Source organism: Pipistrellus kuhlii, unplaced genomic scaffold, assembly GCF_014108245.1.
Source record: "Pipistrellus kuhlii isolate mPipKuh1 unplaced genomic scaffold, mPipKuh1.p scaffold_m20_p_2, whole genome shotgun sequence".
NCBI lineage: Eukaryota > Metazoa > Chordata > Mammalia > Chiroptera > Vespertilionidae > Pipistrellus > Pipistrellus kuhlii.
In genome coordinates, this window is record NW_023425515.1 from 167,793,239 (window position 1) to 167,809,359 (window position 16,121).

The 16,121-nt window shown below is 58.4% G+C and overlaps 1 protein-coding gene across 1 annotated transcript; it reads right to left on the minus strand.

The window, feature by feature from the left end:
- Positions 1-5,298: 5,298 nt before the first annotated feature.
- Positions 5,299-10,412, minus strand: CLDN19 (claudin 19). The gene is made up of 5 exons (XM_036448192.2): positions 9,777-10,412; positions 8,253-8,417; positions 8,093-8,177; positions 6,179-6,331; positions 5,299-5,429 (listed from the first exon to the last, which is right to left on the minus strand). Exons 1-5 carry the CDS (start codon positions 9,997-9,999, stop codon positions 5,381-5,383), a joined length of 675 nt encoding a protein of 224 aa, XP_036304085.1. The 5' UTR covers positions 10,000-10,412; the 3' UTR covers positions 5,299-5,380.
- Between the last annotated feature and the right edge of the window lie 5,709 nt (positions 10,413-16,121).

Sequence of the window (16,121 nt, forward strand, 5' to 3'; positions counted from 1 at the left end):
TACTGACTGGGATGGGAATGGCCCTGGGCAACATGGGAGTTGCAGTAGCTCAAAGAGAGGTACATTTGGGGGAAGGGTTTTTTTTTTTTTTAAGGATGAGGAGATGTGTTTATAAGGTGAGGGAGAAGGAGCCAGCTAAGACGGCTTTATGCGTACGGTACAACAAAATGCCTCACTTTGCCTGTGCATAAAATTTGGTTTTTACAAGTCATTTTCAGGCACCAGGAAGGAACGTGGTTTGGAGTCAGGAGACCTGAGCTCCACGCAGACAGTGAGATCCCACCTTCCAGAGCCTCCGGTGGAGCTCGCACAGAAGTCAGCACGGCACCTGGAAGTCTTTCTCTGAGTGTGGTCTATGGGCCCACCCAGGAGTCCCATCACACCGCTAATCCAGACGCAGGGAGGACGCTCCGAATGAGCGTTTTACATAAGCCTGGGAGCATTCACACAGTGCCAGCTGCCTAAGGTTCTTGTGAGGATTACATGAAAATCAGTAAAATAATAATACCTGATAATAGCTGACGTGACTCCCAGGGGATATAAAGGCCGGATGCCTCCCTCCACTCCATTCATTTTAGCATTCTTCTCCTTTTAGGAGCCGGATATTAAAGTTTAGAGGCCAATCAAAAGCAGCCACATATATGGGGGAAATCAGAAAGTCACTGCCCGTGCCCAAGGAAAGACACAGCCTCAGCTAAGACCTGGAAAGACCTTAATCTGAGGCTGATCCTTGGCTTTTTCGCTGTGAGTCAGAACCCACCTATGTCAGAACCTACATCACTCACATGGGGCACATACACAGCAGTAATAAAGTGAAACAGAAAAAAAAAAAAAAATTCTTTTTTTTTAAATATATTTTATTAACTTTTTACAGAGAGGAAGGGAGAGAGATAGAAAGTTAGAAACATCGATGAGAGAGGAACATTGATCAGCTGCCTCCTGCACACCCTCCACTGGGGATGTGCCTACAACCAAGGCACATGCCCTTGACCGGAATCGAACCTGGGACCCTTGAGTCCGCAGGCCGACGCTCTATCCACTGAGCCAAACCGGTTTTGGAAGATAACAATTCTTGATCTTTACTTGTGGTAAATAAATAATAAAAAGCATAAAGCATATATATATATATATATATATGTCAAAATGACAACTTTTTTTTTTAATGAATAAATTGGAGATGGCCACATAACCACGAAACGACGTAACCCGAGGACTGCCTGTATTTACTTATTTGTTCCATCCCTGTCACATGTAGCCAGTCTGTGCCCCAGCCAGCAAGCACTCGCAGCTCTGTGGGCCACCACTAATCTGCAGGGAGAGGGAGTGCTTCCGACGCCTCAGCATCGTGTCAGCCTGCTGATGCTTTGAAGAAAATGTTACACTTTCCCCAACAGGAGTGTTGTCCACAATGAAACTGCCTAAAATCTCTCTAAATGGAACCAAATCTTACTTTCATATGCTCTGGGAGCAAAGCAGGTCAGGAAGCACGACTTTGGTCCTGTTTTTCCTGGGGCAGATGCAGTTGGGGGTCTCCCTAATCTCACCAACTCGAGATGAAATAACAAATTCATCCATTTCCAATACACCTGGAATTCAAATGATGGAGGAGGACAAGGTATCTCAATTGAAATTCTCATCTAGAAAAGGAGAGGCACCACACAGCTCCCGCTGGCTGAGGTCAGTGTTTCCCAGGCTTCAATGTACACGAATCACCTGGAGATCTGGGGACGTCTGTTCCACCTGCTCTGGGGTGAGGCCTGAGGTCCCGTATTCCCAACAAGCTTTCGGAGGATGTGACGCTGCTGTTGGAGGGCTGTGTTTTGAGTAGCAAGTCCCTAAAGTATTTGTCACGCTTATTCCGGTGGTCAGCAGGGCTATATTAAATTGTCCACCTGAAAAACGTGTGTGTGGGGGGGTTAGCCTTTTATTTCTTGCTTTTGCAAACGCCCACACAGAGAGAACAGGGAACCTCTGAGAAGCACTGGTGGACACACAATACACTGCACGCTGCTGAAGATGGAACTCGGCAATTACAGAAAAGAGGAAGGCCACTGAGGTCCAGAGTCTAGGAGTGTGAAGAAGCCTGCGGGCTGGGGGAGCCTGGAGAAACTTAAGTCAATGAACAGAGTTTAAGTATATTTGTCTGCTTCCAATTTCCATTGCAAATGTGATTAGTCTGCTTGAATAAATAGGAGTATGAAAGAAAAACGAACCACTGGTTATCAGACTTATTTTATAATTTCTTCTGCCACTGGCCTTTTTGTTCCTAGAGTATTTTATTTTTTAGTATATGTGCTGCCGAAGCAAGCACCCTAGAGTATTTTATTTATTTATTTATTTTTATTATTAAAAAACAAAAAAAACCCAAAAAACATTTTGTTGATTTTTTTACAGCGAGGAAGGGAGAGGGATAGAGAGCCAGAAACATTGATGAGAGAGAAACATCAATCAGCTGCCTCCTGCACACCTCCCACTGGGGATGTGCCTGCAACCAAGGTACATGCCTTTGACCGGAATCAAACCTGGGACCCTTCAGTCCGCAGACCCACGCTCTATCCACTGAGCCAAACCGGTCCCGGTGCTCCTAGACTACTTTAAAGCAGTCAGCCATTATATCATGTCAGGGTGCACTTCTAACAGATAAGGGTTAAAACAAACAGCAAACAAACAAACAAACCACGGTGTCATTATCACACAAAAATGGACACAAGTAAACACAGAATTAACTGTAATTCCTTGACATCATCTAATCCTCAGTCCCCACCCAGATCTTTGGATGCAGGCAACAGGTGAGTTCCTTGGCCAGCTACTCCAGTGCCCCGGTTTACTCCCCTTGCTATAAATATATTCCTCCCCAAACAGTATTTTTTGGCCAATTTCATTGGGGGGGGGGGGAGGGCAGTGTTTGCAAAAACAATGGCAGAAGCTTTAGGATCAAACCCTTTGCCTCTGGCTAATTCTTTAGCCTTGAGGATGGGACAGTAAACGGAATCCCAGTCCTGAGGATTAACCCCACCACAGGCTGGCAGCCCTAGTGATTTTGACGCAAGTTGCTTCAGGAGAGCCCTGGGGGATCAAGCTTCCCAAACTTTTCTAGCTCCGAAACCTTCTCACTTCTCCCAGGCACCCTCACATTACCGGCACCACAGCCCCCCCGCCCCCCGCTCCCAACACACACACACACACACACACATACACTGTTCATCAGTGTATTAGCTGGGTTGCATGTGGTGATCTGTCTCCACCTCTCCAGACTCTGGCCTCCCACGGAAGTGTGCTCCTGCCTTGCTCTCAGCCTGCCCCAGGCGCGGAGCTGGGCTCTCTCACTGCCTGTCCCCAAGAGCCTCAGGAAGCAGCTGGGGCAGCCTGCCGAGTCCTATCACTGCAGAGCCTGGTTCTATGCTGTTTTATTTATTTATTTATTTATTTATTTATTTATTTATTTATTTATTTATTTATTCATTCTATGCTGTTTTAACAAGACCCAGGATAGAAGTTCAACCTTGGGTACACCACCTAGGTTCTATGCTGTTTTATTTTTTTATTTTTGTATTCTTTTTTAATTAAATTATTATATGTGTACATATCTTACCATTGCCCCCCCCCCCCCATTCTGTTTTAATAAGACCCAGAATAGAAGTTTAACCTTGGATACACCCTTAGCTGTTCCCCCTCACAGTCCCGCCCGCATCCTGGCCTGAGAGCACAGGCCTGGGCCGTGCCTCCTCCTGTCTCCTTGCTTTTCTCTAAAGCTGGTGCTGTTTCTGTCCGTGAGGACGGTGGTGGTGGTGGTTGGGGGGTGAGGCAGTGGGGGGCGCGTGGACCCTTGCTCAGTGACAGTCCTGAGCATCTGATAGACGCTGAACCATAAGAGACCACACAGTTTCCTGGCCAACTGCTTGGCTGCCAAATCCCCAGCCTGGGACTGAGGTCGAGCCTTGGGCCCACACCCCACATCCCACGGTGCCCAGCCTGCACAGTGACCGCAGCCTTCACTGCGACACTCAGCGTCCAAGTTCCGACTCGGGTGAGTCAGGGCTCTTGTGGCTGCGCGACAGGAATCACACGCCAAGCGGTTTCAGCAAAAGGGTCTGTTTATTGGGAGACTCGGGGAGCAGCCTGGCCTCGGGGTCTCAGGAAAGGCAGAGGGAGACAGGGCTTCCTTTCGTCCTCCTCCTCCTCCTCCTCGCCTCTTCTCTGCGGTGCCTTGTTCCTCTGAGACCCCCACCCCCACTCCCACCCCAGGGGCGAAAAATGTGGCCCCACCTTTAGGCCTCACAGAGGTGCTGACCGCTGCTGCCCCTCGGGAGCTGCCTGAGCTCAGACGCCCGGTCACCCCAGGCCGATTACATGGGGTGTCGGGGGCGGAGCCTGGGTGTCAGAGGTGCGAGCACCTGAGTTATTGCTCAGGATGGAACTCAGGCCAGAAGACTCCATGGCTGGGGCGGGGAGCGGGGGGGGGGGGGGGGGGGGGGGGGCGGCCGTCCTGTAAACCATTTAGGGCCACACTCGGGCCCCTCTCTGGCGCCCCCTCTTGCCCGAGGCTGGATGGGCTTCTTGCAACAGCCGTTGCCGAGACTCCGCATGGATGTGCAGCAGCTGTCCGGCCAGGGCCCACACCAATGACCCACCGCAGCTCTCCTCACCCCCCCACCCCCCCAGCATCCACGACAGTCATCTTGTCAGAGTTCATCTCTCAGAGCCAAGCTCGGCGAAGGCTGGGTTGGAGAGGTGGTCTGTGACAGTGGGAGAGGTGGTCTGTGACTGGGTGGGAGAGGTGGCCCACAAAGCGGTGGGGGAATCAGAAGGAAGCCGGCTGCAGCGGGCTCGCGCAGCCCATCCCCACGTGGGAGAGGGAAGGCGGTGGCCAGGGACAGACTGGGGGCCCGGGAAGGACGTTCGGGGTGGGAGAGGCCTGAGCAGGAGGGAGGAGCGGGTCTGGGTTCACTTCCCTGCACTCCTCTGGCTAAGCGGGTGGGCCCCTGTCCCAGGGCACACCTAGGCCCGGCTGGGACTGCGTCTCTCTTTAGGCCCAGGGCTCCCCGACCGGGGGCTGCTGCCCAGTGCTGGGCCCGGCCTCAGGGTGGGGCCTCCCATCAGGAGGTCCTGGGGCCAAGCCAAGGCCAGGCTGCAGAGGTGATAGGACAGGAGCCCCGGTCAGCCTCGGCCGCTGCATAACCCACCCTGGACCTGTCCCCCCGTCCTATGCCTCACACCCCCGGGGACCAGCTCGGACCTCTCTGAGCCAGCCCCGACCGGCCATGCCCGGGACACATGCAATGACACCACGCTGGGGGCTGGGTGTTCACTTCTCTTTCCACAAAGAACCAAGCACACAGTCTGGGCGTGGCAGGGAGACGGCCGGGCTGGGGCCTGGGCATTACACGCCCAGGGGGGCCTTGGAGGAGGCAGACAGTTTAAGGATTGGTCTGAAAGTCAAAAGAGAGGACAGCTGGTTAGTGGGGTGAGCAGCAGAGGGGGGAGGAGGGGCAGGGGCTGTGGGGATCAGGGTTAGGCTCAGGGGCTGGCCAGTGGGCTCAGAGCTGGGCCCCCAGAGCAGCCCTGCCCGGGGCCCGGTCCCTGGGGCGGGGGGAGGAGGCTGTGCGGGTGTCCGGGCGGTGCTGGGCGTGCTGCAGGGCTGAGACCTGAACGCAGAGGCAGCGGGGCCAAGGGGCTTGGTCTCCAGGAACCTGCTCCCTCATGTTCAGTGTGTGGACATCCGTCATCCCAGCACTGCCTCCTCATGCGGGGGCTGTGAGGAGCCCAGGGCTCTGGCCCCCCCCCCCCGGGGCGCTGGCCACCAAGCTCCACCTTTATTGCTCTGCCCGCGGGGCCCAGCGCGGTGCAGACGCTCACACAGCCCTTCAGTGAGAAAGTAAGCCTCCAGCGAAAGGCCGGCACCGGGACTGTGGGGAAGCACGCAGGGGCTGGGAGACTGTGGCCCGGCCCATGCCTGCCCCTGGCCCTGGCCCTGTGTGTGCCCATGTGGCCTCTCTCTGAGTGTCCGGCTCCCGGCCTCAGAGCGAAGGGTGTGTGTCTGTGTTGGGGACAAGCTGCTCAGAGCCCTGACCGAGCTCGGGGGACGCCCTGTCCCCCACGGGCCCTGCCCAGAGCGCTGAGGGAGGGGCTGTGGCGCGCCCGGCCAGGCTGCTGGCGGGGGCTGGCGGCTCAGACGTACTCCCTGGCTGTGGTGGAGGGGCCCGGCCGGTAGGGCTGTGGGCTGCCGTTGACTCTCTCAGGCTCGGGGCACGTGCAGCAAAGGAAGGAACCGCCCAGCATGGCCAGGCCGGCCGCGGCCCAGCCCACGAACAAGGCTGGGCCGAACTCGTACCTGCAAGGAGTAGGGAGGATGCCATCAGGTATGGCTGCAACCCAGGCGCTCGGCGTCACCAGGGGCTCCTACCCGGGCCCGGGCTGGGGTCCGGCAGGTGGTAGGAGCTGGGACCGGGGCCTCACAGGCCCGAGCAGCCTCTCTGGATGAGCTGGGATGAGCACTCAGTCTTCCTCCGTGGCCACCCCAGCAGGGTGACACTCTGCAGGGTGACCCAGGCCCATGGGAGGCTGCTCCCTGCAGCCCCGGGCCCTTCCTCACCTGGCCAGTCCAGGGGGAGGGGAGGGCCTGCTCACCCCACTAATCCCTGCTGCCTCTCTCGGTCACAGTCGGACCCTTAGAATCCCAGCCAGGGCTCCCCACTGCCCTCTGAGAAGGGCAGACCCTCCACCTGGCACTCCAGGCTCTCCACGTCTGGGCCCTGCCCACCAGCCTCCGCAGTGCCTTTGCCCGAGGCGCCCCCTCCTGGAGCATCTCCTGATCTGCGCCTCCTGTGCTCCGCCTTCAGGAGGACCCGGCTGGGAAGCTACCTCCTCCGGGGCCTTTCCCAGGCCCCTCTGTGCTCCCCTGAAGTGCACGGACTCGCACGAGGTGGCCATGCAGCACCAGGCTTGCTCAAGCCATACACCGAGGTCTCCTTTTCCTTCCCGCTCCACACCTCTGCCTCCTCCAGGGAGCACTCCCTCCCAACTGCTACAGCCCAGGCATCTTCTCTCATCCTCCCTCCACCCCCCGCAATTCCTCCCCTCCCACCCCCTTTCTCTCCCCGCCTCCTCACGGCCTGTGGGATGTCTGGGATTGAGGTTGTCGCGTCCTCTGCTCCTGGCAGAGCTGAGAGGGGAGGGAGGAGCCACAGGGGGCCGGGTTCTTCAGCTCGCCATTCAGCCCCCACGCCCTTGGTCTCCCGTGTCCTGACCCTTCAGCCTTCGAAATATCTCTGACCGACTCCTCCCCGCCAGCCCCCTGGCCCATGCCCTCTGCTCCAGACCTCTGCAATAGCATCTACTGGCCTCGCCCCTCTCCCACCATCCTCCACCCCACAGCTGCCTGAGGAGCAAAACCTTCCCACGGCTGCAAGGCCCTCGGCGATCTGCCCCGCCTCGTCTCAGCGTCACCCACCCTGCCCCCCGCCCAGAGTAACGCTGCCTCCTGCGGAAATCACAGCAGCGGGGCGCGGCTGAGTGCTCCCCGGGCCCAGGCACGGTGCTGAGTCCCTTAGGGCATCGAACCCTCAACCTCGGGTCCTCGGGTCCCAGCCCCTTTCACAGGGAGGTAATCTGGCACAGGAAGATTAAGGAGCCGAAACCGGTTTGGCTCAGTGGATAGAGCGCTGGCCTGCGGACTGAAAGGTCCCAGGTTCGATTCCCGTCAAGGGCATGTACCTGGGTTGCGGGCACATCCCCAGTAGGGGGTGTGCAAGAGGCAGCTGATCCATGATTCTCTCTCATCGATGTTTCTAACTCTCTATTCATCTCCCTTCCTCCCTGTACAAAATCAATAAAATATATTAAAAAAAAAAAAAAAGATTAAGAAGGAACTAGCCCAGTACACAGCAGCACGTGCAGAGCTGGGAGTGAAGCCCAGAGCCAGACACTTAGCTCCTGGTGTCCTCACAGGCACCCTGCCCTGTGGAGGGCCCAGCCCCAGAGAGCTTCCTGGTGACAGCACCTGGGGCCGCGCCCTGTGCCCCTGATGCACCTGCAGGATGCGGGGAGGGATGGCCAGCCTGACCCCTGGCCCAAGCCATGTCTTGGCACTCACCTGGCGTTGACAGGGGTGCTGGGGTTGAAGAACTCCTGGGTCACCAGGGTGGCATACCACGAGACTGCAGTCAAGGTGCAGAGGCCTGAGGACAAAGGAGCAGGAGCTCAGGTCTGCCCCCTGCTGGCCGCGGGGTGGAGAAGGAGCCAGGGGCACTCACCTGCCAACAGGAAGAGGGCCCCCCCAGAGACAGCAATGCGGCCCTTGGCGATGGGGTTGCTGTCGCCGACCCGGGTGCACTTCATGCCGACGACGCTGAGGATCATGGCCACGAAGCCCAGGAGCACAGCCAGCACCATCAGGGCTCTTGCGGACTGGATGTGACCTGGGGGCAGGAAGGGCTGAGCCGATGGGGGGGGGGCAGGGGAGCGGGTGGATGGGGAGCCCGGATGGGAGGGGCTGGAGCAGAAGCTGGAAGCTGCTCTGGGACTGACTGCCACGGGCAGGAGTGAGGGTAGTAAAGGCAGGGTGGAGCTTCCCTGTATAACCCTCTCGCTTTCAGGCTCCTCTGGGGGACCAGGCAGCCCTCTCAGCAGCCCTCTCCGGCTGGGACTCCCTCTGGGGCCTGCCCCTGCCGAACAGCAGAGGCGGCTTCTCCTGAGGCCTCTCAGGTTCGGCGAACGGAGGAGCGGAGGGCAGCGGAGGCCAGCTCGGCCCAGATGGCCCGTAGGCAGGGATGCCAGCCCCATTGGCCATCGTGATGATTGCCACCTTCCCCTCTGCCCTCTGAGTCACCCCTGCAGCCATATGCCTGCTGCCCGGCCAGTTCTGGGCTGGGGACAGATGGCTGGTCGCTGGGCTCTGGCCTGTGGGCCCCAAGCCAGGGCCAAAGCTGCAGCGGTGCCTGCTTATGAGCCAGCTTTTCAAGGCTCAATTCCAAACCCTGGGAGGAAGCAGAACAGCTAGAGGGCCGGAGCACATGCGTGTGTGCATGCGTGTATGCATGCACTTGTGCGTTCGTGTGTGTGTGTGTGTGTGTGTGTGTGCGCATGAGGATGCTCTCCTAGCTGGCGGGGCCAGCATGTGAGTGTGCTTGCTGTCTGCCTACCGAGCATGGGGAGAGGGGGAGGGAGGGTCTTGACGAGTACTCATCTCACTGAACCCTCCCATCAGCCTCTGCTATGGTCCCCCCTTTACACATGAAGACGTAGGAACATAAACAACACAGACTGATGAACAGGAACAGACCCAGAGATAAGGAGCCATGGGTCAGACTGTCGGACCTCAGAGGGAGGGTGGGGATAAAAGGGAGAGATCAACCAAAGGACTTATGTGCACCCATATGAGCCTAACCAGTGGTCAAGGACAATAGGGGGTGGGGGCATGAGAGGTAAGGGTGGGGGATTGGAATGGGGGATTGAGGATAAATATGTGATACCTTAATCAATAAAGAAATTAAAAAAAAAAAAAAAGATGGAGGAACACAGAGAGGGAGGGCCAGCGGGCTTTGCAAGGCTGCAGTGGCAGAGCTGGGGTCTGGATGCCTGGCTGCCAGAACCTGGACCCCTGCCCCCTGTGGGCACCCAGCTGGCCTAGATTTCCAACAAGCGCATGGGAGGGGGGGAGAAGGGGGTGAGAGTGGATCCCAGTGCGGATGGCGGACTGTGTGGAAGCTTGCTCGGGCCCTCCCCCTCCCCACTCTCCCCCCCACCTCCGGCCCCAGCCCGGCTGGCGGGAGGCCTACCTTCCAGGGCGAGCAGCGAGTCGTAGAGCTTGCACTGCACCTGCCCGGTGCTCTGGGAGGCGCAGGCCATCCAGAGCCCCTCGTAGAGGCCCACGGCGGTGATGATGGCGTCGCCCGCGTAGGAGGACTGCTTCCACTGCGGGAGGGCCGTGCTGGCGATGATGCCCACCCAGCCGCCCAGGGCCAGGAAGTAGCCCAGGAGCTGCAGGCCCGAGTTGGCCATGGCCCAGGGGAGGGGGCTGGGGTCCCGGAGCTCAGGGCCGGGCCAGGGTCCCCGGGGGAGCCGGGCTCATGGCCGGGGGAGCCAAGCCGCCGGGCGGGGTGAGGGGCAGCAGCGGGAAAGGCTGAGGAGAGGTGGCAGCCCGGCCAGGCAGCAGCAGAGGCAGCGGCTGGGGCTCTAGAATGCAGGGGGAGGCCTGGCGCTGGCATGGCCAGGGGCCCGCCCACTGCAGCCGGCTGAGCCGGGGCAGGTCCCAGCTGGGCTCCTGCCCGGCCCCCTGGGGCGGGGGGTGGCTGTGGAGCAGGTGGGTGCTCTGCCCCACCCCCAGGGACCGAGGCGGGAGGGCTGGGGGAGTGACCCTTGTGTCCTCAGGGCCTTTCTGCCAGGAAAACCCCTTTAGGAACCTGATGCCAGTGCCTGCGATTCCCCTAATTCCTCCCCGAGCTGCCCCAGCCCCGAGGGGAATGACTTTGCTCCTGGGTGGCTGCACTGACCCAAGGGTTTCTGCGCTCTCTGCCTGTGGGACAGAAAAGAAATGGAATTCCACCGAAACCGGTTTGGCTCAGTGGCTAGAGCGTGGGCCTGCGGACGGAAAGGTCCTGGGTTCGATTCCGGTCAAGGGCATGTACATTGGTTGCGGGCACATCCCCAGTGGGGAGGGTGCAGGAGGCAGATGATCCATGATTTTCTCTCATTGATGTTTCTAATTCTCTATCCCTCTCTCTTTCTCTGTAAAAAAAAAATAATAAAATATATTAGAAGAAAAAAAAAGGAATGGAATTCCAAGGTTCTGCCGGTGAGGCTGGAGGAAGTCACCAGGGAGAAGAACTCTTTGGAGAGTACTCTGAGGAGGATTTGGAAGGACGGGGCTGGGGAAGGGGTGCTGGAGAGAGGGTGTCCTGGGTACCTGGGTGCCACGCACATAAAACCAGGGAGGCCAGAGCAGGGGATATGCTCTGTGGAGTCTGTTTATGACATGAGCAGGCAGAGAGGGACCCACCAAGGCTGGGCCAGACCTGGCTGCTGGTCAGGAGGGGCCTGGCAGGGAGGTGGGAGATAGCACCGGCTTCTGACGTCAGCCGAAGGAAGGCAGCCTGTTCTCCCCTCTCCACCCCTCCCTGTTAATCCCCTTCTGGCTGGCTGAGCAGCTCCTGCTGGGGCCCCCAGCTCCAGAGCGGCCGGTGGGGAGGGAGCCTCGGCCTCTGCACATTCCTGGGGTTCAGGCTTCCCTCTCTTCCCGCCCACCTTCCCCCTCCCTCTCCCACCCCAGCTCCGCCCTCTGGAGCAAGAGAATATTTAACTCTCCTGGACCTCATTAGCAATCCCCTCACGTTCAGTTCAGTTGAGTTCAGTTGTGGGTACAGGGGGAATGTCACAGCCCTGCCCCCACTCCTGCCAGCTCCCTCCCCAGCCGCCCCCTTCCTCAGAGCCACCTGCTTCGGCTGGACGGAGCTGGGTGAAAGTAGGGTCCTGCTGTTGACCACCCCAGCTTCCTCCCCCACAGCCCCGGCCCCCCTCCTCGGGGACCCGTCCCCAGCCTGCACCCTTGCATTCTTCACGTGGCTATGCAAACGAGAGGGTGCCAGGCCCTGCACAGACAATGGCTGCCCTGTGTGTCCACCCAAGGCGTGGGCCCCTGGTATGGCCTGGACCCCGGTCCTTGGGAGCTGGGGGAACAGCCAGCCCTCTGAAGGGTCAGGGGTGGGTGCTGTTTGGCCTGCGGTTTGGAACACTGTGGCCCCCTGTGGACCTCCCTGCCGGAAAGACCAGAGCCACCTGGATCTGTGTGCTTGCGAAGGCCTGGGGTCCCAGAAAGTAAGCAGAAGGTCTAAGCCAGGGGTGGGGAACATCTGGCCCGAGGGCCACAGAAAGCCAGTGAACTCACTTGGTCTGGTCCTGCCTGGACATTAGGGGTGAGTTAATTAAATGTTTGACCAAATACAGCAGGCTCATTTTCTTTTTCTTTTAAAAAATATATTTTATTGATTTTTTGCAGAGAGGAAGGGAGAGAGAGATAGAGAGCTAGAAACGCCGATGAGAGAGAAACATCGACCAGCTGCCTCTTGCACAGCCCCCAATGGGGATGTGCCCGCAACCAATGTACATGCCCTTGACCGGAATCGAACCTGGGACCCTTCAGTCCGCAGACCGGCGCTCCACCATTGAGCCAAACCGGTTTCGGCCAGCAGGCTCATTTTCAAGTGGACAATTTCGTAGGGCCCGTGAATGATGGCACGCATACCCAAACGGCCTGGGTGGGAAAAAAGCTTCCCCACCCCAGGCGGGAGCAGTGGTAGAGAAGTCGGTGCCGAGTTCAGACTCCTCTTCCCCCACAGACAATGCCGAGGCAGCACAGCCAGGGGGGTGAGGACACTGCTGGAGCCCAGGGCGGGCACGCCTGGCACCCACGGAGCACCTGGCGCCGGTCTGTATCCAGATCACACAGAAACCGAGGGTCAGAGCCACACAGGCCCTCAGGACCCGGCTGCCATCCCGCCCGCTGCTGAGGGAGGGAGCTGAGAGCCAAAGAGGCCACGTGCGTGGCTGTCTCCAGGACAAAGGTCTCCGTCTCTGAGGCCTGGGACCAGAGACATCTATGGTCCAGAATGACGCTCACCCCCCCCCCCCCCATTCTCCCACAGTCCTCTGTCCATCTCTTCTCTTTGTTCTTTGAGGTCTTGAGTCTGTTCTATCCAAATGTCCCTCATGGCCTTCCCTCACCAATGTCCCAGGGCCTTTCAGGGCTCAGGTTTTGCTCCTGGAGTGGAGTTCCCTACCTGGTGGAGCCTCTCCGCTCGGTCCCCCCCCCCCCCCCCCCCCCCGCAGGGGCCTGCACCCCAGCCCAGGGACTCCCAGGCATGCCGAGAGCCCAGCCTCCGTGAAGAGCTAACTGGAAACGGCCTGGGGCGTCGCACCCCACTGTTTGACAAGTGTTTTCACATACATTACAAGAGGCTTAGGGCCGAGCTTCGCCTCTGCCCCTGAAAGCTGCGTGACACGAGGAAGTCCCTTAGCTTCTCTGGTTCCTCCCGGAAAAGCAGCGCTAACAGCCCTTAGCCCGTCTGGCTCACAGCGGTATTTACGGAGATCAAACAGTGGGTGAGGAGTGCTTTTGGAAAACACAATGTTCCTGGAAAAGATGGCCAATGAGAGCTGTGTTTCCAAAGACTCCCTTCCTGCCCTCGTCCCGCTGTGGGTGGACTGACTGTGGCAGAAGACCCACTGCCACGACTGCCCGGCAGAGCCTGGCAGAGCCTGGCAGAGCCCGGCAGAGCCCGGCAGAGCCCGGCAGAGCCCGGCAGAGTGGGCGCCGAGTAGGTCTGTGCTGATGGTGACCGGCTGGCTTGAGGATGACATGTTTTTGCTTCCCTCCCGGTGGAACGCGGGCGCCCTTCCCCGGGTCCCCTCCCCGACAGTCAGCAGGGTCTGACTCAGTTGGGTGCCATCCAGCACATTCTCTGCAGCCACCACCTGAAGCACCGGAGCTGGTCTTACTGCCCCCAACCAGGTCAGACTTCCCTGCTGAGCCACAGGCTTGGGATGGAGAGGACTTGCCCCAGGCCCCACAGCTAGAAAGTGGTGCGGCAACAATGCCGCATCCCCTCCCCCCGCCCTCACCCCATTTCCCCCCTCCCTCCACCACAGCCATCCTGCCTGCCCAGCCAGGCCGGGCGCCCTGACCCCGGATCCCGGAATGCCCTGCATATTTCTGCTCACAGATCTTGGTGTGTTATTTGCCTCCTTCCGAGGACTGAGGACTGAGGATGGGGCGAACCTCACGGCCCTATTACCAGCTCACTGCTGTGCCTCACACCTGACCAACTCACAACCGTGAGCACAGGCTCGCAATGTCTGTGCTGAGAGCTCTGCCCACTGCCTGTGCCAGAGACCACCGTCTGAGTCCACATCCTCCATGTCTGCTGAGCTGCCTCCACCCCCTCTAGTGCTTGCTCTTCCTCTGGAGCAAACTCCCGCATGGCCCCCATGCCTCTGTGTGTGCGTCACCGACACGGATGAAGCTATGGCAGCCGCATCTTGCCTGGAGTCCTGCCGTCATTTGGCCTTTCGCGATTTACTGAGCCTGCTGTCTCCATGTGGTTAGCATCCGTTGAAATGGTAAAGGTTATCTGCCTTGATGTAGAAGCTGCTGGAAGACCAGAATCAGGCAGGTGTAGTTTTCTGTAACATTGGGGATTTACTATGTGCTAAGTATTGTGCCAACTGCCTTATGAGCCCTTGTGAACATTCTTTTTTTTAAAATATATTTTATTTATTTTTTTTACAGAGAGGAAGAGAGAGGGATAGAGTTAGAAACATCGATGAGAGAGAATCATCAATCGGCTGCCTCTTGCACGCCCCCTACTGGGGATGTGCCCGCAACCAAGGTACATGCCCTTGACCGGAATCGAACCTGGGACCTTTCAGTCCGCAGACCGATGCTCTACCGCTGAGCCAAACCGGTTTCGGCACTTGTGAACATTCTTTTTAAAAATACGTATTTTTATTGCTTTCAGAGAGGAAGGGAAAGGGAGAGATAGAAACATCAGTGATGAGAGACAATCATTGATTGTCTGCCTCCCGCACGTCCCATGCTTGTGATCAAGCCCACAACCCAGGCATGTGCCCTGACCTGGGAATTGAACCGTGGCCTTCTGGTTCATGAGTCAATGCTCAACCACTGAGCCACGCCAGCTGGGATTTGCACAAAGACTCTTGAACATCCTGGGAGGTCAGGACTGCACTAGATCACGCAGCTCCAATGGCGGAGGGAGTCTTGGCCACTCAGCACGTGGTGGAGCTCACGCTCCTCCCCCTGATGTGGCCCCCTCTCCACAGGGCGAGCAACTCACTCCACAGGTCCCGGGACTCCAGGAACAGAGACCACCCATCCCTACAGGATCACTCACAGGAGCAGACTCACACCGGTGCTTGTCTCCCAGCTAACAACACAACTGTTCCTTCTCTTCACGTCCCTCCAGCTCATCTCTTTGGCCCTGATGAGAGCCAGACGCCTGAGAAGAGCTCTCTACACCCACCTTCCCTTCTCACTTGAAGGCACTCCAGCCGTCTTTCTCCACACTACCTCCCCAGTACATCGCCTGCCCCTGGTCTCCATGTCGCCAGATCAAAGTGGGTTCTCAGCAGCACCTGACAGCAGTCCCCTCCTCCTGAACCTCTCTCATTGGCTGTCCCTCAGGTCTGCTTTTGGAAAAAAATCGGGACTTTTTTAAAACGCAGCAGGACACGGGACAAATTGTTAAAAATTGGGACTGTCCGCCAAAAGTAGGATGGACATCTGGTCACCTTACTTTTAAAGTAAGTCCATGCCCTCGACACTCCTCTGCTCAAAACCCTGCGAGGGCTCAGGTCTCACTGAGTCAAAGCCCTGTGCTTGCGAAGGCCCACAAGGCCCCGAGATCCCGACTTCATGCTGCCCTCCTTCTCGCCACTCTGTGCTGCCACGGTGCTCCTGGCCGCTCCTCCCTCCTCGGGGCCTGAGTGCTCCCTTCGCTGTCTCAAAGGACCACACACACACACACACCCCTTCCCTGCCTGCCTGCTGAAAGGTAAGCAGAGGGCAGGGACTTGCTTGGTTTGCTGCCATATTCCCAGGACTGTAAGCCCAGGTTGCTGTTGATTGGCTCTGGCTGTTCACTGGCTGAGTGAATCAGGGAGCGCCAAGCGCGGGCTCCCAAACTCACTGCCCGCGGCATCTCCAGCCGGGAGGGGCCGGCGGGCCGGGCCGGAGGGGCTGTCTCCAGTTCCTCTCCTCGGTCTCTGGGGGGTGTGTCCTGCACCAAGGCCCTGCGGTCCGGGGCTGAGGCCGGCGTGGCCCTCACCGCTGACCGATTAACGGTAATCCCTGCGTTCATCCGGCACGTTCCAGCTCACCGGGCGCTGCCGTACCCGGTACTGCCCCCGCTGGGCAGAGTGGGGACCGAGGCCGACAACTCCGAGGCCCCCAAGGTTAAGTTCTGGCCTGAGCTGCACAGGAAGTGGCTAAGCAGGGTGCTGGGCCTGGCCTCTTCCCACTGTGCCTGTGCCTGTGCCTGCCCAGAGCTATCTCACCCAGGGTGACCTCTCGGGCAGGAGGGCATGTTTCTGTTCTCTGAACAAACTACTGG

Bases quoted from the DNA above. Each gene is read 5' to 3' on its own strand.
- CLDN19 (XM_036448192.2), bottom strand. From the start codon at position 9,999: ATGGCCAACTCGGGCCTGCAGCTCCTGGGCTACTTCCTGGCCCTGGGC. The intron at 8,178-8,252 runs GTGAGTGCCCCT...CTTTGTCCTCAG, and splicing joins GGCCCTCTTCCTGTTGGCAG to GCCTCTGCACCTTGACTGCA. The intron at 5,430-6,178 runs GTACGTCTGAGC...TTTGACTTTCAG, and splicing joins CCCTCCACCACAGCCAGGGA to ACCAATCCTTAAACTGTCTG.